The following is a 24622-nucleotide window of genomic DNA, read 5'->3' as shown; positions in this document are numbered from 1 at the left end:
TTATTTACACCAGTTTTCAAACGTTAAGGGTTAGGGCCTGTTTGGTTCAGCTGTTTCTTATAACTGGTAGCTGTTGCTGATAGCTGTTAGCTGTTGGCTGGTAGCTGATAGCTGATAGACCATACGTGTTTGGTGAGATTTGATTAGCTGATGTTGTTTATATGTGAAATGATCGTAAATGGCATAATTTTTGTTTTTATTTATTAAACTATAAATATATTATTTTATATAATATTTAATAAAAATATTAATAATTATTTTTATATAAAAATCCAATATTTAGTTTAAGTTTATTTAGATTTTTTTTGATAAATTTATGATTTATTTAAAAAAATTATTAAATTATAGCTGTTTTAATATAAATAAAATAATTTTATAAAATTTATAAATGATTGGAGTAATTAAAAATAATTTAAATAATTTTATATATTAAAAAAGCGTATATTATAATGGGGGTAATTTTGTCAAAATAATTAAAAATATTGAAACAGCTACCAGCTGTTGGCAAAAAGCTCCAAAATGGAGTTTTTCAAACAGCAGCTGTTGGAGGTTCAAAAAGTTCCAAAAAGCTCTTAAGAAAATATCACCAAACACTTTTATGGAGCTTTTTGAAAAGCAAAAGCTAAAAGTTCCACCGAAAAACTGAACCAAACACCCACTTAATTGAGATCGAAAATTCATTAAGAGCTAAGTTGCTCCCCGCTATATACTATAGGGGCATATTTACCCCTTTTCCCCTCAAGCAAAAAAACGCTAACCATTAACCCTAAAAGGTATGTGAGTTAGTAAAACACTTTTTTACCTTAAATGAGGTTGCGGTATCTAACCGCATTCATATATGCAGCCGTTTAAATTTTAAAGTCAGAGCTTTTTCTCTCACAAAGAACTTGCTCCAATCGAATAAAAATTAATATGAATATGAAAAGTTTAAAGACGATGTCTAATAGTTGAGATCCGTACAGAACATTTCATGAAATTATAAAAAAAAGCATTGCTTGTTTGTATTTCTTTCCAACCGATGATGTTAATGACTTTTTCTTATCATTGATGATATTCTTTTTATATTGCACTAATTCATAAAAATATAATAAATTGTCAAATTTATTTTCATCTTATTTGTTTTTAGTTGATTAGAATTCATCGATGATCAGCGTATTGAATTCAATTTTATATATTTCTTTTATCAAAAAATTAATATCTTATTTATAAAATCGACTACTAAGAGTCTCAAATCTAGTGTATCGGATTAGATAATTACAGTTAAGAAGGACATTACAACTACCTAAAATGTCACCCAAAAACGATATACGACATCAACCCGAAAAAACTAGATCCTCCAAATAGATATCCAATTTTATAAATCTAAAAAAATTACAATAAAAAATCATAAATCTATCACAAATTATGTTGTAAAGATTTTAAATTAGTAAAACGAAAATGCAAAAATATATAAGGGTTGGACGATCCACTTGTTGCTAGCACCATCAAACGATTTATGACTCAGCATATCTTACAAAAATTTCATCATTTAAAAGAACAAAACTCATGTAGGGTACATAAACTAAAAATTAAGAAAAGAGCAACACTAAACTATTAATATAAGGTAAAAATCATTTATTTGTTGTTGGAATAGAAGAATGTAGAGGTGAGGAGGTGTTTTTTAGTCAAAAGAAGGCAAAAATGATTTTACAAAAAAAATTAAGAATACAGTTATTGTTTGTTGAGAGGAAGAAGATGAGAAAGAGAAGTGATGAGAGAAGTATTTTTTTTTTAATTTTATATATGAGTTAAGAATCGAAGGTAAATCAAAATTTAAAATAAAAATAAAAATAAAACCATCTAAAAGCTATCGGTATTTTATTTTATAGTCTATTGTGTTAATATATTCTACTATATGTTTTTTTTATTAAAGGTTTGGTTTGTCTTTTTTATATGAGGAGTTTGTTCGTCTTTTTAAAAAAAATGTCAGTCTTTAATTATAAAAATGACGATTTTATTTTTATTATGTTAGAACTATTATATAACTTTATTTTATTTTATAAATAATTATGTTATATTATTTTTATTTTATAAAGCGATCTGCGAATAATAATATGCACGTATTTGTTTAAACATTTTATTTTGTGTCAAGTTACTGAAATTGTTTATCTTTTCTGAATTCTTCTATAAGTAACTATTTGATACCAATTGAAAATTTCCCGATTAAAAATGAAATTAAATTGATCTGATTTAAATTACAATATTTTGAGTTCATTTAATTTTAATAAATAGTTAATTGCAAATTAAATCATAAACTTTATCCTAATTGCAACACGAATTTTGAAATTTGACAATGTCAATAATCAACTTTTATTTGTAAATTGATACACATACCAATCATGCAGCGACACATGACGGTACATTACAGTGTGCACATCAGATTTTTTTTAGATCGGCGTATTAATAATTTGTCAAAAAATGAAAGTTGGTTATTGATATTATCAAATTTTAAAATCCGTATTGTAATTGCATATTAAGTTAATGTTTATGATTTAATTTGCAAGTAACTCTTTAATAAATAAAGGGAACTGTCATATAATTTTTGAAAATAATGACAATTTTCTTCTTAAGAGAAACAAATGCATGTTGCCAGTTGGATGCCTAAGTCCAAAAGAAATATTATCATTTCTTGGAAGTTACTATACAATAATACAAGACTCAAGTGGAATCAACTCAAAGATTGTGTTCTTTTGCTAATTTCATTTTGACCCGTTTTGTTTTTGTTAAGTGAAAGTAGACCATGCGGGTTTCTAGTGATTTCCTCCCACTCTTCCATATATTTGAAACAGCAGTTTAGCATGTGAAGGCTTGGCGATGGCCAAGTCCTTCTGGTGCATGAGGTCGGGGATTTGAATCCCCGATTCTCTTCAGGCCGTAATTTGTCTGAGTTAAATTTAAAAGATGCATACTAATTTCTGCTAATTCCATCCAACAACTAATTTAGAGTAAGTTTATCTCTGATAATAAAAACAACGTTTTAGAAACCAAACCGGACCGGGCCAGTCTGATTATTTCTACCTTAAAGTATGATTTATGGTTCAATCACTTTAAACCGGAAAAAACGATAAAATTGAAGTACTATTGAACCGGTAGAACCGGAAAATCAGTCTGATTCACCACCAACTTATGTATTAGATCTATGAACTTCAATTAAGAAATATAGATCCGATTATTAAAGAGTTTTAGGTTTTTTAGGTTAGTTTAAAAATGTATTTATTGAAGAAATAAAGTGATTACTATAACTGAATACGTAACATTGGCATGGTGGGTTCTGAAGTAAAGATGAAAATAAAATTTGCACAGACGAAGTTTGAGATGATGAAGAGTCAAATGAAATGAATTTTTCTGTTTCATTTTTTTTTTCTTCTGTGTTATAATTGTTTACGAGTGTGGGGATAAGAGAAAAGAGAAGTAAAGAAAGAAAGAAAAGTTAAGGAAGAAGAAGAACAAACATAAGATAGGGGGTTTTAGATAAGAAAACTAATTTATTTTTTGATTTAAAAAATACAGGAAAAGTAATTGATCGAGTCTATATTCTTGACCGTGATTAAACTTGCAAAACAGGGTAGATGGTCAATTGGATGGTGGTTGTCCGATTAACTTTCCAATGCTTAAGTCAATAATGAGTTTAAGGAAGTGTTTGTGTATTCTATGTAATTGTGTTTGTAGGCATACCTCATGTCTTTATAGAGTGAGCATGGTGAATATCTTTTAGATTTAGAATATGAAAGAGATTCCTATTTAATTATAGGAATTTAAATAGGAAAAAGATTCATTATTCAATAAGAATCTTGTTTAGGAGTTGTTAGACCATGCGTCTTAACGTTCCTAAATTTGATATAAATAATTAATTGGCGTATAATCGTTTTCTAATATCACTCCTAGCATTTTTCAGTTTTGTGTTGTTTTTAGGTAATAGACGATCGTCTGTCACTTTAAAACGCACTGTTTCAGTTTGGCAATTTCTCCGGAGTTCTGCGTGCTGCAGACGAGCAGGAAGACGATCAGGAAGACGATCAGGAAGACGATCAGGAAGACGATCGTCAGCCTTATAGACGATCGTCTATCACAAGCTGACGATCGTCTGTCAACCCATCATTATAATTTTTATGACCGTTAGAGGCAGACGATCATCTACTCCCTTTGGACGATCGTCTGTCGGTAACTGCAAACTTGATTTTGGTTTTTTGAAGGACAAAGTAACAGGATTATTTTGTATTGGACAAATAGACTTTGCCACATCAGCAAGAAGCCTTTAAAGACTTGTTCTAACCCCTTAAGTTTGGTTAGAACATTAATTGCAAACATTCAAAACTCTCAACAACTCAAAACTCTCTCAAATTTATTGTGCATCAATTCTTTAACATTAATTGCTTGTTGTTCTAATCTGTTAGAACATTTATAGTTTTTTTTGTGGGTTGTTGATTAAGTCTTGTAAAAGTCAATTAGTTGTAAGTTAGGGGTTTAGCTTTGAAAAAATTTCAAGTTGGGTGTTTAGCTATAAAGCACCAATTTTATAACTTGTGATCAAGTTTATTTCTAGAGGAAAATCTCAATATTTAATTGAGTAGTGGACATAGGATTTGTGTTTAATCTGAACCACTTTAAACATCTCTTTGTATTCTCTCTAAACTCTAAATTCATCTCTTTCTATCTTAAACAAATTTTAATTAGCCATTAAACCTAAGTCACCCCCACTCTTAGGGATTTCAAGAGTGTTTTTCTAAATAGGATTATATTCCTTAATAGAAATATGTTTCCAAGTAGGAAAGTGATTACGTAAGATTGGGTCTTCTAGAATCTTCATTCCGCTTCCGTATGATCTAGTCCTCTGACGACACGCTTTATGATTCTGAATTTTGCCAAACTCTGTAGGATTCGACCATATTAGGGATTCAGGCGAATTCTCTTAAATAGCCTTCGGTTTATCAAGACCTCTAGGGTTCGAGCATTGTCAGCTTCCGGCTTTCGCTTTGGCGAGTTCTTGGATTCTCTCTAGTGAGTGGATCTTGTACGACTCGGTTTATTACATTTGGGATTCGATTTCCATTATTAGCCTCCTCGCAAATAGGAAAATATTTTGATATTTATGTCTTGTTTAGTTTAGTTTTTTTTTGGTTTAAAGTTTTACCGAAATATAAGAGTATTCTTAAAAAAAATATGAAGTATCAAAATTAAAATTTGGACCTAGGTCAAATTGTAATATATAATATATTTTCATATCTTGAGCACATAAGAATTTGATATAGTTTGTAAACATTATATTATCTTCTGATTTATGTAATTTTTTTATCAATTCGGTTCAGCGTGGAAATGATCAATTTCCCTTTTAACATAATCATACAAAAAAAAAATGGAAAAAGAAAAATGTGAACCACTAGAGTAGCATGCGGTGGCGGGTGCCAAGGATGATCAACAAGGGTAAAAAAGAAGGAAATAATAATGACCACTTGAAGACCTAGCTGATTTGATGAACCATACTATACAAACAAAATCATAAATGAAACTGAATACCATTATAAATCAAATACTCCTTCAACCATAATACACTAGAGAAATTTGTGATGAATACTCAACAAAAATACAAGTACAATTCTATACTCATGTAGCCTTCTTTATATCCTTGTATTTTTTCCGGTCCATAATATTTGTCGCATTTGATTATTTTATATAAATTAAAAAACTAATAAATGTATCTTGATTTGTATATATTTTTACTAAATTGTCCATATTAATTATCACTAATTGTATGTTTGACTAGTCCTTCTATCCTTATTAAGTTATTTATTATTAGGGATAAATTTGAAAAAATAGCAATTAATGTTTTCTTAAAACTCTAGTGTGATAAATATTATGAACCAAAAAACATTCTCAAATGCGACAAATATTACGAACCGGAGGGAGTATTAGTCTCAAAAATAGATTTTAATTGGCAGACCCCTTTTTAAGTCTCTGTATTTTTTAATTTTTATTTATTCAGTTTTTAAAAAAATATTAATTTTTTATCCTTTTACAATTAAATTTTATAATGGTTTCTTCCTTAAAAAAATAGACTAGGGATGAATTAAACAAAAAATAAAACTTTAAAAAGAACTAAGTAAATAATAAATTTTATATGGGATAGTGACAAATATAAAAATATAAGAATTGACTAAAAATTAAATAGATAAGAAACAAATTAAACAAAAAATAAAAAATTTAGGGATCTGAAGATGGATTCTATCATTTTAATTTCCAAATCATTAAATCACATGAATCAATATTAGATAAAGGGCCTAATATCTTTAAAAATGTTGACCTTTTAACTCCTTTTCAATTCTACCCTAACGTTGAAAACTGGTTAATTTTACTCTATTTCACATTTTTTCGTTTCAATTGTACCCCAATATTTCAGTTTTGACAATTTTTTACTTAAAGGATGAAATCATTTAATTAAGTAATTTTAAGGATAAAATTAAATTCATTTCCATTTAAAAAAGTATAAGTCCTTTATTTTTAAAAATTAACTAAAAACCATAATCAAATTACGTTTTAAATTTTTAATTAATTTAACTCAATATAAATAAACTAAAAACGTATACAATTAATATGTGCTAGATATGGAAAACGTTTTTGAATTTTTTTCAAATAAATAAGACGTCGATTTAATATTTCAGGGTACAATTAACACACAAACATGCTAAATATGATAAAATTGGAATCTTCAACATCGGAATAGGATTGAAAAAGAGACTAAAACATATGGGGGCATTAGGCCTAAAAAAAGATAAAAGGAAACACATTATTAAAATTTGATGAAAATACATTGAGAACTTTAATAATAGGCACTTGGGCATTTAGCAGCGATGGCTAAGGTTATATGTGCGTGAGGTTGGGGTTCGACCCCAACTCTTTGCACAGTTCTTTGGCTAATTTAAGAATGAATTAAAACAAAGCATATAATATCAATAAAAATTTATTTTATCCCTCCAACTTATCATAAAAAATTTAAAGTATCTAATTTTATTGTTTATGATTATATTCACACAATTTATCAAATTTGAATCAGTTTATACTTTAACCTGAAAATGAATATCACGCTCGCAAGTGCATTTCTACGATTTAAAGTTTTATTTGTCAAAAAATTATAAACTTGGGCAGTTTTGACTGTTTGAGTTAAATTGGAGGATGATATGAACCTTTACAAAATAGAGTGGGAATATAGTTATAAATTGAAGTATAAGTACTATTATAGAAAATTGATGAAAATTGAGGGATTGTTGATGAAATTACCCAAAAGTAAAGAGGACAAAACTCAAAAAGAAAAGTGATGATCAGCCTTGAGAATGAATGCCATGAACAATATCTAGCAAGCTTCAACCAATAATTGAAAGATTTAATTTCTTTCACTTTTAGGTTTTACTATTCTTTATGAACACAAATACCACTCATCCTTATCTTCTTCACTTATAAATTCTTGGATCATGTTTGCCACTTTTTCAGAATTATATTTTACACTTGTCCACACTCCATCCGATCCTTTCTTTAAAGAACACTCCAAAACTATTACACCTTTTCTTGTGCTGACAAACATCTGGAGATGTTGGGATGCAAATGTTTTCATTGGAATAAAATAGATTATCTATTGCCACCCGAATCAGACTCCTATTCTCTCCCAGCTTCTCTTCCTCATTGGCCTCCAGGTACTTTTTGTTCATATTTTTCCATCTAAAAGATCGATTCTTTTATCTTTGATTCGTTACATTTTGCTCTTAAATTTGTTGGGTCATTGCTAGATTGTTAATTTATTGGTTTTGCAATTGATGGGTGCTTCTGGGTTTTTGGATTATGGCTTCTGCGAGGTAGCACAGACACTTCATTCTATCAATGTTTTCTGAAACAGTGTTGGACAGTCGACGTTTCGGACATCAAACTTTTCATAAAATTATTGAAATAATACTGTTTCGCCATGTCCGATGTCCAAGTGTTCCATTTATCCGTGTCCCGTGCTATCTATGTGAAGATAGATAAAGGGTAATTTTTGGTCTCTGTGAATGACCACAAAGATTGAAAATTTGGATAAATCTTGTCCTTGATTGCTACATTAGATTTGGATTTTCTTTAATATTGAAGTGTTGAACATTGTGGGCCCTTCTTACATTGTATTTTAGCTGAGATGGTGGTCTATTTGTAGGAATGAAGTTGGCTGTTTTAATGAAGAGCAATGCAGTTCATGTAAAATTGCCACCTGCTACATTTTGACAATTATGTAATATTCACTTGATTAAGCTTATTTAATTCCTTTTGGTGGTTTTCAAAATTATGATTATCTTTTGCTTAAAGTAGTTGCCAGATGGAACCAGGGATAGAAAGTCCTTGATTGGTTTTTCTTCTAGCTAATAGCTTTATAAAATCTGAGTTTCACACTTTTGAGCAAGAGCAAATGACAAAATTTTATATATATTTGGCTAATAGTTGCAGAAGCTAATCAAGCCTAATAATTATTTTATTTGGAACTCCTTTATTCACTCTGCAAACTGTATCTGCATCTTGTACTTTACTGAATGCTTGCTTCTTGTTTTATATAACATGATTGGTAACTCCTAATCTCCATTTTTACTTACCCAATTTGTGAACGTCAGCTAGCAAATTTTGTTCTGACTTATATCTGAATCTTCTTTGTCATGGATGGCTGTGCTGGTCACATATTCACATTTGAATTTGGTCTGTCCCTCTGCATTTTAGTTTTAGATAACTTGAATCTCAACCTTTAAGCAAAAAATTTGTTCCTTTTGTCTTTTTGGGCAGGCAGAATATGAGTTAGATATCTTTTTGCTATTTTCTATACCAAGTCACCTTTGTGTTTTGAGACGCTTTATATTGTACGAAAACTTCTCGATTCCTATGTTTTTCCGTTTCATTAACTTTTTTGAAAATGCTTATGAAATACTTAAACTCTATATTGCACAGAAACTTCTCGAGTTTGCGTTTCAGCGTTTCTTTTTCTTTTCTGGAAACGTGTCTGAAACTTGAAAACTTTATCTTTATAACCCATTCTTACAGAAAAATATTGTTTCGCAGTTATTCATTTCAGCAATTCTATTTTCGTGCTGCATAGGAGACAGAGCATGGTTTATCCTTATGCATATCTGCATTGTAGTTTTGTGCTTCTTTGCGTTGTATAATATGAAGAGTTTGCAGGACAAGTAGTTCTTAAGGATATAGTAAGCTGGATTCACTTGTTTGTCCAAGTGTAAATGGATGTGGTTGTCTAGCTTTGTTGTTTCTTTTGTACTACTTGTATCTGTCATTTGTAATTTGCTTTTATGTTTATGTTCAGGCTTGGGATTTGCTTCTGGAAGGATAAATCTTGGGGAAATTGAAGTCGTTAAAATCTCGAGGCTCGAGTTCGTTTGGATGTGCAAACTTCCACAGGATGAGAAGAAAGGTGTTTCATTCTACAAACCTGTAGGAGTGCCCGAAAGATTTTATAGCCTCGGTCACCTATGCCAATTTAACAACCAGCCTTTAAGAAGCTTTCTTCTTGCGGCGAGGGAGGTGACTGTTTCTAAAATGGAAGCCACAGACGTTGCCAGCTCTGTTCGAAATTCACCTGCTCTGCGGAAGCCCGTTGATTATACATTAGTTTGGAGTTCGTATAATTTAAATGATGAAAGTTACGATGGATGCGGCTTCTTCTGGCTACCTCAGCCTCCTGAAGGATATAAGCCTTTGGGTTATATAGTTACCAACAATCCAGACAAGCCAGATTTAGATGAAGTGAGGTGTGTTAGAGCAGACCTGACAGATGAATGTCAAGCTTATCGCCCAATACTTAATGTCTTCTCTAAATTTTCATCTTTTCCGTTTGAAGTTTGGAGCACAAGACCGAGTCATCGAGGAATGCTAGGTAAAGGCGTTTCAGTTGGCACATTTTTCTGCGGTAGCTACTGGTCATCTGGAGAGGAACTGAATATTGCTTGCTTGAGGAATGTAAATCCTGAACTACACGGCATGCCAAATATCGAACAGATCCATGCGTTGATTAACAACTATGGTCCCACAGTGTTCTTTCATCCGGATGAAGTTTACTTGCCATCATCTGTTTCATGGTTTTTTGAAAATGGATCGCTCTTATACAGAGCTGATGATTCGACAGGCGAACCTATCGATGTTAGTGGCTCAAATTTGCCAGCTGACGGGACAAACAATGGCGAATTTTGGATAGACTTGCCTTGTGATGATCGTCGAGATACTGTCAAGAAAGGAAATTTGGAAAGTGCAAAACTTTATATTCATGTGAAGCCTGCAAATGGTGGAACTTTCACCGATCTGGCAATGTGGATATTCTGTCCGTTCAACGGACCAGCGACTCTGAAAATCGGACCCGTAAATTTTCCGTTGAGCAAGATTGGGCAGCATGTGGGTGACTGGGAGCATGTCACTCTTCGCATATGCAACTTTAACGGAGAGCTTTCAAGTATGTATTTCTCTCAGCATAGCGGTGGCAAATGGGTGGAGCCTTATGATTTGGAGTACATAAACGGCAATAAACCCATAGTTTACTCATCTAAACATGGACATGCTAGCTATCCTCATCCCAGAACCTACATCCAAGGTTCTGCATTTCTCGGGATTGGAATACGAAACGATGCAGCTCGTAGTAATTTATACGTGGATTCAAGCACCCGTTACGAAGTCATTGCAGCTGAATATCTAGGAGGAGATATTATTGAACCTGGTTGGTTGCAATACATGAGAGAGTGGGGTCCAAAAATAGTGTACAATTCAAGAAGTGAGTTAGACAAAATACTTGATCGTTTGCCGTTGATGCTTAGATATTCTGTGCAGAACATAGTTTATAAGCTTCCAGTGGAGCTTTCCGGGGAAGAAGGTCCTACCGGACCGAAAGAAAAGAACAACTGGATAGGAGATGAAAGGAGCTAAGCATGTTAGCTGAGTTCCTGGATTTTCTTGCTCCATATGTGAGTCTCATTCACAGCTTTTAAATCATTGAATCACACGGCTTGATTTTGTATTATTTATGTATTTCATTTTCATTCATTCTTGTATATAAATTTAAAGAGAGAGTTTGAGTTTTCTTAAGTTAAAGGTCATAATTTTACAGTGTAACTTTGGCTTTCCTTAATAGTTTAGTCCACAACTTTTTGAATTGAATTTAATTCCATCAATTTATGCGAATGAAAAGTAAAAAAAAAATCACATTACTTTTCATGCGTTCTAAAATATACGAGCAATGTAAACTTTTTTTTAGTTTTTCTTAAGGGTTTCTGTCATAAAAATTTACCAACTTTACACGTTTTCTCAATTTAATCACATTTTTTAAAACTTTTCATAAAAATACATCAACTTTCATTTTTTTTTTCAAATTTATATACCATGTTGATGTGTTACTCATTCATCGGTTAAAAATGACTTACACCTCAGCAAATTGTACCAATGAATAAGTGACACGTCAACACCATGTATGAATTTGGAAAAAAAATGAAAGTTGGTGTATTTTTATGAAATTTTTTTAATAATGTGATTAAACTAAAAAAACGTGTAAAGTTGGTGAATTTTTATGAAATTACCAATTTTTTTTAATAATTTGGTAATTTTTAAATGTTAATTTGTTATGTAAATTCACAACTCTTGATATATTAACTTCAAAACTAAACTTTTGATTCAATTATTCTATTTCTATGCATTTATTCATTTTAAGTCTAATAGATTCAATTTGGTCAATATATACTTGAATTTGCATAAGATGTACTCGTTGATATGTTAAATTGAGCTAAATATTAGCTATGTATTATGAAATGAAATAGTTATTTCGTAATGAATCTAATAGCTACTTTTTATTTATAAATTATAAAATAATATTTTATAGAGTTATTATTCCATTAACAAAAAAAAATAACTATTCTATTTGAAAAAAGGTTTGTTTATGCCCTTAATCTTTACCCCAAAATCCAGATTTTCCACTGAGCTTGTTTTTGGCTTAAATACAACCCTTACGTTGCAAACCCATCCTACTAATGCTTTTATTTTTGACGGGGTTAAATAATTCAAATTTTCCATCATCTCTTTCCTACGTGGATGATAACATGAATGACATGACTCATACACCTAAACAAAGGTTTTTTTACACTCAGTAATTCCCGCAAATTCATCGGATGAACTCGGGTTCATCCTCAAAGAGGTTGAACTCATCGGGTTCCTTCTGGCGAGATCAGTGGATATGGAATGAATACGAGGAGAACCAACTCCTCGTTTTCCGGCCGATGATTGCTTCTATAATGGGTACGTAATGTAGAAATTTTAAAAAAAGTCTCTCAATTTTTATTTTAAAAAAAATTAATTTTTAAAGTTTAAAAATATAATGGGAAAATTAAAATTTAAAAATGATCAAGCATTAATTTAGAAATGAGAGAAATACTAAATACTACTTTGAACTTTTTATCATTCAACTTTGGGGCGAATTCGGATCTTTGGATAAGTATTAGGGGCATAAACAACCTTTTCCCATAATAAGAGGGTGTTTGATAACCTAGTTTATTATTTAAATTAATATATTAAGCACTAAATTATTTTAAGTTGATTTGATAACTCAAAAAAGTTCAACTTAACTTATTCAGTTAAGTCAAAATATACTTAAAATAACAAGTTAAAAATTTTGATTAATTTTTTTTACTGAAAATATTAAATTATTAAATATTAGTTTTATCATTGAATAAATTTTATATTTTTATTATTTCCAATTATAACTCACGAATAAAAATATTTTATCTCACATATATTAATATTTTTTTAATTAAAATATCACAATGAGTATATTATATTTAGATCATCACTTAAAATTACGAAATACTATATTTTTCATTATAAATATTTTATTTTCTATCTTTATCTCTTTCTATAGTCTATATGTCATTTATTTAATATTCCCGCTTTTTAATATTATTTGGACTTATGTTTGTAATACACAACATTGATTACCATATTTAAACGGTTTCTCAGAGTTCTAAAAACTAGTATTTTATTTTAAGGGCTGATTTTCAAGTTAAAGGAGAGCATCATTATAATCTTTAAGAACTAATTATCAACAAATGCAACTAAAATTTATAATTTTTATTTATGATATTTATAATATTCATTATTATTTTTTATTATATTTTTTATTTATATTTTAAAATTTAAATAATATATAATTTGTATGCAGTAATTTGATTTTTCAAATAGTTAATCTTTAAAGTTTAATATGTAAATATAATAATTTTAATAATATTCAGTAATTATAGTCATGCAGTTATCAAACAGACTTATTTAGTTCATCACTTAAAAAATCATCAATTATTATTTTCAACACTTAAAATTTAGCACTTAATTTTCAGTTTTATCAAACGCCACCTTAGATGCACCAGCCATGTTATCATCCATATAAAAAACAGATGATGAAAAATTTATATTTATATTATTTAATCCCGTCAAAATAAGGGTATAAGTAGGACAATTTTCCAACATTAAGGGTGTATTTAATCCCGTCAAAACAGATGATGGATACCGAATCCCACTGAAAATATAATGGAGCCGAGTTGCAGGAGATCCACTCTCAGGCGACACCGGACTCCCCCTGAAGACGGAAAGATATGAAGGAGATACCGAATCTCTAAGATTCGGTAACACACTGATAAAGACCGAATCCCACATGATCCGCCAAGAGCGCGTCAGGTCCGGAATTCGGGTAAACGACTAAATATGGAAATCTTGTCCTATTTGGACACAAACACTACATATGGAAGGATAAGCTCTACTTTAGGAAGATAAGACTATTTAGGAAGACGTTCCTAAATAGGACTCTTATCAGATTAAGGTAGATCTCGACAAATCAGGAGAATCCTTGCGATACGGCCGAATCCCTACAAAATAGGATTCACCTGCCTAATACAACTCTACTAGGTATATTCGACTACTATAAAAGGAGCACGAGGTATGCCTAGAATCAGAATTACATTCATATACTCAAAACGCTGCTCAAAGCTCTAAACTGACTTTAGCATCGGAGAGTTAATCGGACAACCACCGTCCGGTTAGCTTCTACCCTGTTTTGCAGGTTCGCTCACCGGTTCAGAAGGCAGACTCCATCAATTGGCGCCGTCTGTGGGAAAAGCTTAACTAAACTTCAAAAGAAGGAGCTTTTCTGAACTCAAAAACAAATCTCATTGAAGAAGATGACTTCTGAAAGAGTAAACCTGAAGGACAAGCAACCAATGGACCCAAAAAGCACTCCGGAGATAATCAACGTGACGAAAGACGGGCTTCTCAACTCCGGGGAAAAAAGCAACACCGGAGGGCTCTCTTTCTCAACACCCCAGTACCAAACTAATCCAATAAGAGGAAGCATCCCAATTGCTTTCAACCTAAGCACTGAAGAACAAGCACCGAATGCAGCGGCACAAGATCCACACAGCGAAATGCTGAAAAAGATACTAGAATCTGTACAGGCAAATCTTGACAAATTGGCCAATGAGGCCAAAAGAACAAACGACAGGCACGAAGAAACTATGAAAATGCTAAGGGAAAACTTCAGCCCTACAGCTCCCAGAAGAAGAGAAAGAACAGAAAAAGCAAACCCAGGCCGACGAGAGACAAGGGCAGAAAACAACAAAAGCAAAGAACCTCGGACCAGAGGAAACGAAGAAAGGAACGAAGCAAGAAACCAGCGAGAAAAGGAAACCAGCGACGAGGAAAGTCCTGACAGAGAAAAATCTAACGAGGAATCACCGGATGCTAAAGTCAGGAGAATCCTTGCGATACGGCCGAATCCCTACAAAATAGGATTCACCTGCCTAATACAACTCTACTAGGTATATTCGACTACTATAAAAGGAGCACGAGGTATGCCTAGAATCAGAATTACATTCATATACTCAAAACGCTGCTCAAAGCTCTAAACTGACTTTAGCATCGGAGAGTTAATCGGACAACCACCGTCCGGTTAGCTTCTACCCTGTTTTGCAGGTTCGCTCACCGGTTCAGAAGGCAGACTCCATCAGTTATCAAACAGACTTATTTAGTTCATCACTTAAAAAATCATCAATTATTATTTTCAACACTTAAAATTTAGCACTTAATTTTCAGTTTTATCAAACGCCACCTTAGATGCACCAGCCATGTTATCATCCATATAAAAAACAGATGATGAAAAATTTATATTTATATTATTTAATCCCGTCAAAATAAGGGTATAAGTAGGACAATTTTCCAACATTAAGGGTGTATTTAAGCCAAAAACAAACTTAGAAGAAACTCCGTGTTTTGGGATAAACATTAAAGGCATAAATAAACCTTTTCCCATCCTATTTCATATCTATGCTAGGAGTACAACATAGTCTAAATGTATAAATTTAAGAAGGCCTAATTACTTAAAAATCACTCACCTTATAATTTTTTTTCATTTATACCATGACCTAAAAAAATTTCAATTGTACCCTATTTTCAATTTTTATGTTTCGTTTGTACCCCAAAAATATTTTTTTTGATAATTTAATTAATTTAAAGATGAAAATATTAAAAACAAGATACATAAATGATTAACATTAACGTTTTATTAGAATATATGTTAAAAATGAAGGACTAATTTAAACTTTTTTTTAAAAGAAAATAGGTCAATTCAACTCATTAGGATAGAGATGAAACATAAAAATAAAAAATAGGGTACAATTGAAAATTTTCCTAAGTCATGGTATAAATGAAAAAAGTTACAAGGTGGGTGATTTTTAAGTAAATAGACCATTTCAGAACTAACCAATGTCAAAATGTTAATTTAATTCTGAGAGGTCAAAACCTACAAATTCAGTGGTAAATTTAAAATTTTCTGAAGTTCAGGATTATCTTTTCTTTATTTGATCTCCCCTAATATACTAGTACTATTTTCAAACCCAGACCCGACCCAGAAAAGAAAAAAGAAAGCAAATTTGAAATTGATCAATAGTTTGAGAAACCATTCAATTCAACATTTTTGAAGCTTTAGAAGAGAGATGTTAGGGAGAAGGTTAGGTTCTTTGTTTAGAAGATCTTCAGCATCACAGCCTTCCAGGTCAATTTTTTTTCTTTTTTAGAATTCTAGATTGAAATTAGAACAATTTTAATTTACTTAGGGTTTAAGTAAGCAACCTATTTTAATCTTTGACAGTGAAAGTTTTGAACTTTATTGTTGCTTTTGGTAACAAAATGCATTTAAGCAGTGTACTCAGTGAGGTTTAAGGTGCAGAATTGTTGTTTATAAGAATTCAAGTTTTGAACTTTATCATTTCTTTTTAAGGCAAATTATTGTTCTTTAATAATGGAGGTTTAGAAATTTGATTAATAATGTTTGTATTGTTACAGTACTGCAAAGGCGGTAGATGACGAAAAGAGCCGCTCATTCGGTCGTAAAGCTGTTTCATTTGTGTTGATTACTGTTACTGGTGGTGTTGCTTTGAGTGCTCTCGATGATCTTGCTATATATCAAGGCTGCAGCAGGTTTTTTACATTCTCATTTTTACTTAACTTGCAATAATGTTGAAGTTGTTGAAAAGAAAAAGAATTGGTTCTGTTAGATTAATGTTTTTTTTATTGCTTATTTATATGCCATAAGCTGTGGTGTGCTCTATATTATAGAGAAATCGAAATTGTTAGTTAATCACATTAGGGAATCAGGCAATTTTACGTAAGTTTAATCCATGGTAATTTTTCGTCTCAAGTAAAAGAAAAGAATGCACTTGTAAGTTTTACAATTTTAGCTCAAATTGTTAAAGTGGATCCATCTGTGAATTCTTGCATGATACTTGACACTCTATTGAATCTGTCCTCCTCTCTACCCAGCGTTTTCTCATTTCTGAATTAAATCACTGATGTAGGTTTAAATTGTTTCTTTCATGATTTGTAGTGATTCCGGTTTATGCTTGCTGGCTCATTGGTAATTGTATGACTTATTTTGGCGGTATTTTTTAAATCAAATGTGACAACCTCAATTTATTTCCTCTACTCGTAGAATTCCTTAAATGAAGGTTTGTATTGTGACCTTCTAGGACAACTAGAGAACTTATTCCGATGTCCAAAACAGTGTGACGTTGTATTATCTCTGAGCTATATACATGGTAGTTTGCTCTAGCTGGTTATTAGAGATCATTTTATTATGTTCAGGAGTATTGGTTGCTACCAGGACTTGCGGGTTTCAGGTCTGACCAATCTCTATGGCATGCAAAGATTCCAAATGATTGAGCTAATCTGTAGTTTTCTGCTTGGGATTTCACTTTACCATGGCACCATTACTTCCATTACAACAGAAAAGTTCCCCTTCGTTTTTTCCCAAAAATTAGGATAATATCTGTCATAATGTCATATCCCTCAATAGTTTCCTATATTTGTTTACATTTCTTTTGTGCTCACGGTATCTTTACGTGTACCTCTAGTTATGCTTCTTGACAGAAGCAATTTCCTAACTTGAAGTCCTGTTAATTTTCATGTCTAAGTAGAAAATTGCTTAAATTATCTTTTGTTGAATAGAGAGAGAAAATGAGAGTGAACTTTTAAGGGAAAGTTGGCTGGAGGAATCCAAGTTGAGTAATTTGATGATGTTTTTTTCTTGTTGAAATAAAGGGTAGTTGGTTAGCTGGTGTCTTACATTTTTTTCATTCACGGTCCTGATGCCCGTTGTTTCGCCCAATTTTTTTCAGCAAGGCGATGGAGAAAGCCAGTGAAAATCAGGCAATCAAAGATGCTATTGGAGAACCAATTGTTAAAGGTCCATGGTACAGTGCCTCTCTTGCAGTAGCTCACAAAAGGAAGTCTGTGTCTTGCACATTTCCTGTCTCCGGTCCAAATGGCAACGGAGTCTTCCAATTGAAGGCAGTTCGTAATGGAGGTTTGTGCTTTATTTTTTTTCTTCTTGTCCTATTGTGCACTTAGGTTTAATTTCCTTGCGCTTTTCATTCTTTGCTATATATATTATGTCCACGTTGATATCTTATCTGAGAACCTTTTGCTATATGCAAAGTCCATGTCCATCATGCAAGCAACGGATTAGCATTTGACCCGAAATCGAGCCAACCCTGAGACTAACTGAATGCAAAATGACTCAATCCAGAAATGATCTCCGGAGTCCGGCCTGAACGCCGTCTTACTTGACTTGATTGAGTCTCTAGTTTTCACCAATGGGCTAGCATCAATAATGTTGATCAAGTTAAAATCTATGTTGCATGGAAACGAAAACGCTGAAACTGGAAAAGACGAAATGATATTTTTTTATAATAGATTTAGAAGTATAAAATGTTGAGTTTCAAACATATTTCCAGAAATAGAAATAAAATGCTGGAACATAGGGCTCCACAAATTTCCGTGTAATATAGGTTAAAAATATTGCCTTCTTGCTATTTGCTTTTTGCCTTTTGCTTCAAGTTTTCAGATGACATGTTGTGTAGCTAAAATTCTTCTTCTTAAAAGTTAAAACTAACAAGGGAACAGCGTCTTTCTAACAGATGACAACTGGTTTTCATTTTTCCTTCCACGTGACTGGCAAATCCTAATAATGGAAGCTCTCCTTCACATTCCTGGCAATAACGAGAAGCAGCAAACACTACGTATTAGTTTATCCGACAACTACCCACCTTCAGATTGTACGACATGTACCACATGTCCACAGGAATCCCAGAAGCCAGAGAACAAATGATAAGTTGCATATTATAGTAGTGGAACTTTTTTGCAATTTCCCCTTTCTGCAAACAAGCGCTATATTTTCCAGCTGTAGGATAAAATTTTACGGCTAAACAGATGATGCTCTCATTTAGGGCATGTGATTTATTGCAGTCATTAGGCCTTTCTATTTTTTTGGTCTGGGATGTAAATCCCATAGAGTTGCAGTATGTTGCACGGAAACTTGTTTGTCTTACATTTCCGTGTTTCATTTCCATTCCGGAAACACTTTTCAAACTCATAAACTATATACTATAACGTGTTCTTGTAAAAACGGTCTCAACGTTTTTTCATTTATGTTTCCATGCAACATAAGTTGTAACTTTTGAAGAGTGTTCAAAAGATTAAGAATTAAGAGAGTTGTAAATTTTACTCCAACTCTTATTGTTGCTTTTAGAATAAGAATTCTTAATCAGAATGCATCCATTACTTTAAACAAGAAATGAAAGTAATAGCTTTTTCGGCTGTTTCAAGGAAGATTGCTTGCCTGTGAGATGGAGCTAGGGGTGAGCAAAATTTTGATAAATTTGTTATTCAGTCACTTCAGTTTGAAATTTTATAATTATGGTCAGTTCAGTTGGATGGTTTTGGTTAATGTTGATTATTTGGTCGGTTCAGTTACAATGGTTGGTTGATTGGGTTCCGGTTTTGGTTATGTTTAACTAAAACAACCAAGTGCTCACCCCTAGCTGGAGCCTGGGTCCAACACTGCTAGGCACACATAGATATGATGATGCAGTACAGACCATAACCACAAAAACCGGAAAAGGGAAACCTCTCTTTACAATTCACTTTGCCTTGCTAAATAGATCATTGATCTGAATGTTTTTTTTTTTAAGAAAAGGTTTTTTTATTTCTGTATACTTAGTCCAATTTTTTTTATATTTATTTGGGCAGCCAAGCAATGAATTATCATTGTATATTGCAGTCTGTTTCTTTTATCATTGAAACAGGGAACGTTCATAGGAGGAATTGAACTCACAACCAGGCAGAATTCTGCGGGACTCTTCTATCATTACAAACTATAGCTCATTGGTTTTTGCAGTCTGAATTCAAAAACTTGAACTGAAACTCATTGCACTTATTACATAATCAGCTTTCACAACATTATTTGAGTTATTTCATAAAAAAAATTATATTACAATAAATGATTTTTCAACAAAATGGAGTTATGTAATAATTATATTGATTTTGTACAATATTATTAAATCGCCGTTCTTTGGACTATCGGAGCATCTCCACCGAGTCCTTTTGAATTATTTGAATTAGATTCCGTTAAGACTAGTCCAGCAATTTACCGTAATAAATTCACGCGGAAATAAAATTTGAACGGGTGATCTAGTTCATTGTCTTTGGCTTACCCTCTACTCATTTACCAACTAAACCATATTTGGATTGAAGGAGACAATTCAAACCAAAAGAAAATAGATAGCAATACTTCTGTCAAACCAAAAAAAATGGACTGAAGGAGACAATTCAAACCCTGAAGGACACAGTACACGCCCAAGAAATTTGAAAAACAAAATTCAGCACAATCTGAACTCATGAACATATATACTGGCAAATGTCTGCAGAAGCGTGGAAATATATAATGATTTGTTCGCATCTAATCATTTTTGTCTCACCTATAGATAGGGATGTGCATTCGGTTTTTCGATTCGGTTCGAAAGTGAAATTATCAAAACCGATCGGTTTTTAGAAATTTTAAACCGGCCGGAATTTTGACCAAAAAAATCGGTCCGGTTTATGGTTTTACCGAAATAGGAAAATAATTATTTTTCTTTAAATTTTACTCATAAAAAATTAAAAAAATTAAATCTAAAATTCAAATCTAAATCAAATGTAATGTTTTGCACACAATAACACTTAAATATGAAAGCCAATAGTATTTTTTTAAAAAAATAATAGTAATATTTCTATAAAAAAATTAATAAATTTTAAAATATCGGTTTTTTCGGTTTTTAAAAACTCAAAACCAACCGAACCGAAATGTATAAAAAATCTTAATTTTAAAACCGAACAGGCAATTTTCAATTCGGTTTCGATTTTCGGTTTCGGTTTTGCACACCCCTACCTATAGATATTAACTATCACTCGAAAAAATTTACTTTTCTCTCTCCTCTCTTTTTTCTCTGAACGCATTTCAATAACGGTTTTTTCCGTCTAGATCACGTTCTTGCTTCCATGGCGAGGAAAAGAGTCCAGAAAAAGGTCAGTTCTCCGGTGATCTCTTCTCCGGCAGCAGTTGAGGAAGATGTAATTGAAACTTCAGTGGAACAGTTAGGGTTTGTGCAAGTTGAGATTGAATCTGATCGTAATAAGAGTAACCCTAAATTGGATATTGAGGAATCTAATATGGATCTTGAGGAATCTAATTTGGAATCAACTATTCCTGATGATAATCAAGGGGTAACTAATGGAGCAAAATCGCAAAATGGGGGGGACCAACAGAACTGGAGAGATTTGTTTGCTGGTAACAGATTAAGGAGCAGTAATGGTGAACTTAGTTATGTTCCTCCTGCGGTCTTGGATGGAGAACGAATTGTTAGTTTCAATTCTAATGAAACTATCAAAGAAGAGGAGAAATGGAAAAATGCACTGGTAGGATGTGTTGAGGAATAGAGGCTTTTGTGAAGAACAGATGGGGAAATTCAGGGCTTGACAAAGTAATAAGGATCAATGCTTCGATGTTCTTGTTTGAATTCAAAACATAAGAGGATTGCAAGAAGGTGTTGGGATCGGGGCCATATACGTTTGATCAAAGGCCTTTAATGATCAAGAAATGGCATCCAAGAATGATTATGGATCCATATGAGATTAAAACAGTCCCAATCTGGATTCAATTACCAGGACTGCCTTGGGAGTTTTGGTCTCCTGGGATCTTAAGCAAAATAGGGAGTATATGTGGTTCACCTCTTTACTGTGACCAATGCACCATCCACATGACAAAATTAGGATTTGCTAGAATTTTAGTGGAGATGGATGTCCTTGGTATTTTTCCTGAATCTGTCACTCTGATGGATGAGAAGGGATGCAGTTTTAAACAGAGCATAGTGTATGAATGGAAACCTATATTCTGTGGGAATTGCAAGAAAATGGGGCATACTAAGAAATTTTGCAGAGTTGTATTGAGAGATAAGGAGAAAATGATGTCTAATATAGAAACTGTCTTGGAGGATAAGGGTAAGAAACCTGTAGCAGTAGTGGATTCTGTTCCTAGTGAAGTAGGGAAAGATTCACAGATCACTAAGATTCAATATGATGATAAAGGGAAGATGAAGGTGAATGCTGATTGTATCCAGGTAACTCCAAATAGGTTTAATGCTTTACTTATTGGCAGTGAAAAAGTTGTGTTAAGATCTGGTGGCTCTTTTGGAAAGAATGTGGATGTTGGTGTGATTGGTGAGGGCAGGATGAGACCTGCTAAGCCCCCAAACCTGGTTGTATGATAGGGTGTTGGAATGTGAGAGGGGTAAATAATACCCTCAAACAAACAGAGGTGTATTCTCTGATTTGTAAGAATAAGCTGAAAGTTCTGGGATTAATGGAGACAAGAGTTAATAGTAGTAGTTTTGATAAAGTTTGGAGTTCTCTTAGCAGGAAGTTGAATGGGTGGAAAGTCATCCACAACTATAACTGCTCTAGTATGGGGAGAATTTGGTTCTTGTATAATAAAAATGATGTTAAAATTAGTCTGTTGGAAGCTCATAGTCAGTTTATCCATTGCAGAGTGGAGATTGAGAGTAAAATAGTCTGTTGTACTATGGTGTATGGATCTTACATCCCTGAGCATAGGAAAGAGCTTTGGGATAAGCTAAATAGTATTAGTTTGAACATGATGGAAAGTTGGATCATTCTTGGAGATTTTAATGCAGTGATGAGTGAGGCAAATAGAATTGGGGGCAATGTTATTGACCACCAAGCAGCTGATGAGTTTAGAAATTGGACTTGTCAATCTAATATTGTGGAAATTAAGCATCAAGGAATGACTTATACTTGGTGGAATAATCAAAGGGGAGAGAACATAATCTTGAGAAAGCTGGATTGGTGTTTTGTGAATGAGGCTTGGATTAACCAGTGGGTAGATGCTTATTGTGATATTTTAAGTCCTGGCATTTCTGACCATTCTCCTTTGGTGATTAAGATGGGGAATAACAACTCTGCTAGGAAGAGTTGTTTTAGATTTTTTAACATCTGGTGCAATCATCCAAAGTTCTTGGAGGTAGTAGGGGAGTGTTGGAATTCTGAGCAGCAAGGGCAGGGCACAAAGATGTTTAAGGTCTACCAGAAGCTTAAAAGGCTAAGAAAGGAGCTTAGAACTCTAAACAAAGAGGAATTCAATGATATAGCTGCTAAAGTTGTTTCTACTAAGGCTCTTCTTGATAGTCTGCAAAATGACTTGGTAAATAATCCTTTTAATGAGTCTTCACAAGATGAAGAAAGGGCTGTTTGCAATTATCTTCAAAAGATCATGCACTGGGAGGAAAGCATATTGAGACAAAAATCAAGAATAATTCGGATTAAACAAGGTGATCAGAACACCAAGTTTTTTCACAAAAGTCTATCTCAAAGGCAATCTAGGAAGAGAATTATTTCCTTAAAGCTTAATGATGGCAGTTTGTGTAATGATATGGAGAGCATTAAAACTGAGATAGTGAGGCACTTTAAGAGCTTTATAGGTGCTAAAGATGAAAATAGAAGATTTGCTGAGCCTGACATCTTTAATGAGGGTCCTGTGCTGAATGAGATTGACAGGAATGAGCTTAATAGAGAAGTGACTTTGCAATGTTCTCAATAAATTCTGATAAGGCCCCTGGGCCAAATGGGTTCAGCAGTGCTTTTTTCAAAAGCAGCTGGCAAATTGTGGAAGGAGATATCAATCAGGCAGTTTTGGACTTTTTCTCTACAGGCAGTATGCTTAGACAAACCAATGAGACAATTATTACTTTGATCCCTAAGGTTGATTGCCCTGCTACTATAAGTGAATATAGACCAATTGCCTGTTGCAATGTCTTATACAAGTGTATATCTAAAATTCTGGCTAAAAGGATGAGTCTGGTGCTGAATAAGATTGTGAATCCTTTTCAGTCTGCTTTTGTGCCTGGCAGAAGCATTGCAGATAACATCCTTCTGGCCCATGAAGTTGTCAGGAACTATCACAGAAGGAAGGGAAATAATTGTGCGATCAAAGTTGATATCCAGAAAGCCTATGACTCATTGGCGTGGGATTTTGTTGAAGAGGTGCTGGGTGGTCTCAGATTTCCTGCTAAGTTCATAAAGCTGGTCATGGTCTGCATCAGAACAACCAGGTTCTCAATTATGGTCAATGGTGAAGTGGCAGGGTATTTCCCTGGTGGGAAAGGGCTTAGGCAAGGGGATCCAATTCCCCCCCTTACTCTTTGTCCTTAGGATGGAGTATTTGTAATACCCCAAAATATCTAACTATCTAATTGGACCACGTGTTCAGTTTAGATTCGGCAGAGTGGCGAAATCGGAAAGATTTTGATAAAATTAAGATGAATAAATTTCAAGTAGGTCGGTTTCAGGAAATAAATTATGAGAAAATTAAGGTTATATTTCGATTCTAAAGTTAGAATTGAAATTAGAAGGAAAAATGTTAAGAAAAGTCCAAAATAAGGTATAGGGACCAAAGTGGTAATTTAGCCGTTTTGTATCGAAAATAGAAATATTGGATTTTGACGAGAAAGTGTTAATATCGAGTTTTGTATTATTTATCGGATATAAATAATACGTATAAGTTATAATAAAAGAGTTTATCGATTTAGCTATTGACTAAATCGTATAAAAGAAAAGTTTAAAGGATAAATGATAAGGAACAAAAAGAACAAGTATCAAAGTGGTATTT

At 32.7% G+C, this 24622-nt stretch overlaps 2 protein-coding genes across 3 annotated transcripts; both read left to right on the top strand.

Moving 5' to 3' along the window:
- The first annotated feature begins 7363 nt into the window (after positions 1 to 7363).
- LOC126657595 (hypothetical protein At1g04090) lies at positions 7364 to 11151 on the top strand. 2 transcript variants are annotated; one of them, XM_050352303.2, is made up of 2 exons: positions 7364 to 7721; positions 9359 to 11151. In XM_050352303.2, exons 1-2 carry the CDS (start codon positions 7619 to 7621, stop codon positions 10963 to 10965), a joined length of 1710 nt encoding a protein of 569 aa, XP_050208260.1. In that variant the 5' UTR covers positions 7364 to 7618; the 3' UTR covers positions 10966 to 11151. The 2 variants fall into 2 exon arrangements, with proteins under 2 accessions (XP_050208260.1, XP_050208261.1); XM_050352304.1 differs by lacking the exon at positions 7364 to 7721 and adding an exon at positions 8494 to 8614.
- Positions 11152 to 15825: 4674 nt separating this feature from the next.
- On the top strand, positions 15826 to 19134 carry LOC126654559 (uncharacterized). Its single transcript, XM_050348464.2, has 4 exons — positions 15826 to 16120; positions 16411 to 16545; positions 17742 to 17929; positions 18543 to 19134. The coding sequence occupies exons 1-4, from the start codon at positions 16062 to 16064 to the stop codon at positions 18731 to 18733; spliced, it is 573 nt and encodes a 190-aa protein (XP_050204421.1). The 5' UTR covers positions 15826 to 16061; the 3' UTR covers positions 18734 to 19134.
- The last annotated feature ends 5488 nt before the right edge of the window (positions 19135 to 24622 follow it).

This window comes from Mercurialis annua, linkage group LG7, assembly GCF_937616625.2.
Source record: "Mercurialis annua linkage group LG7, ddMerAnnu1.2, whole genome shotgun sequence".
Classification (NCBI taxonomy): Eukaryota; Viridiplantae; Streptophyta; class Magnoliopsida; order Malpighiales; family Euphorbiaceae; genus Mercurialis; species Mercurialis annua.
The sequence above is the reverse complement of the archived record's forward strand: the minus strand, read 5'-3'. Positions and strand labels throughout refer to the sequence as shown.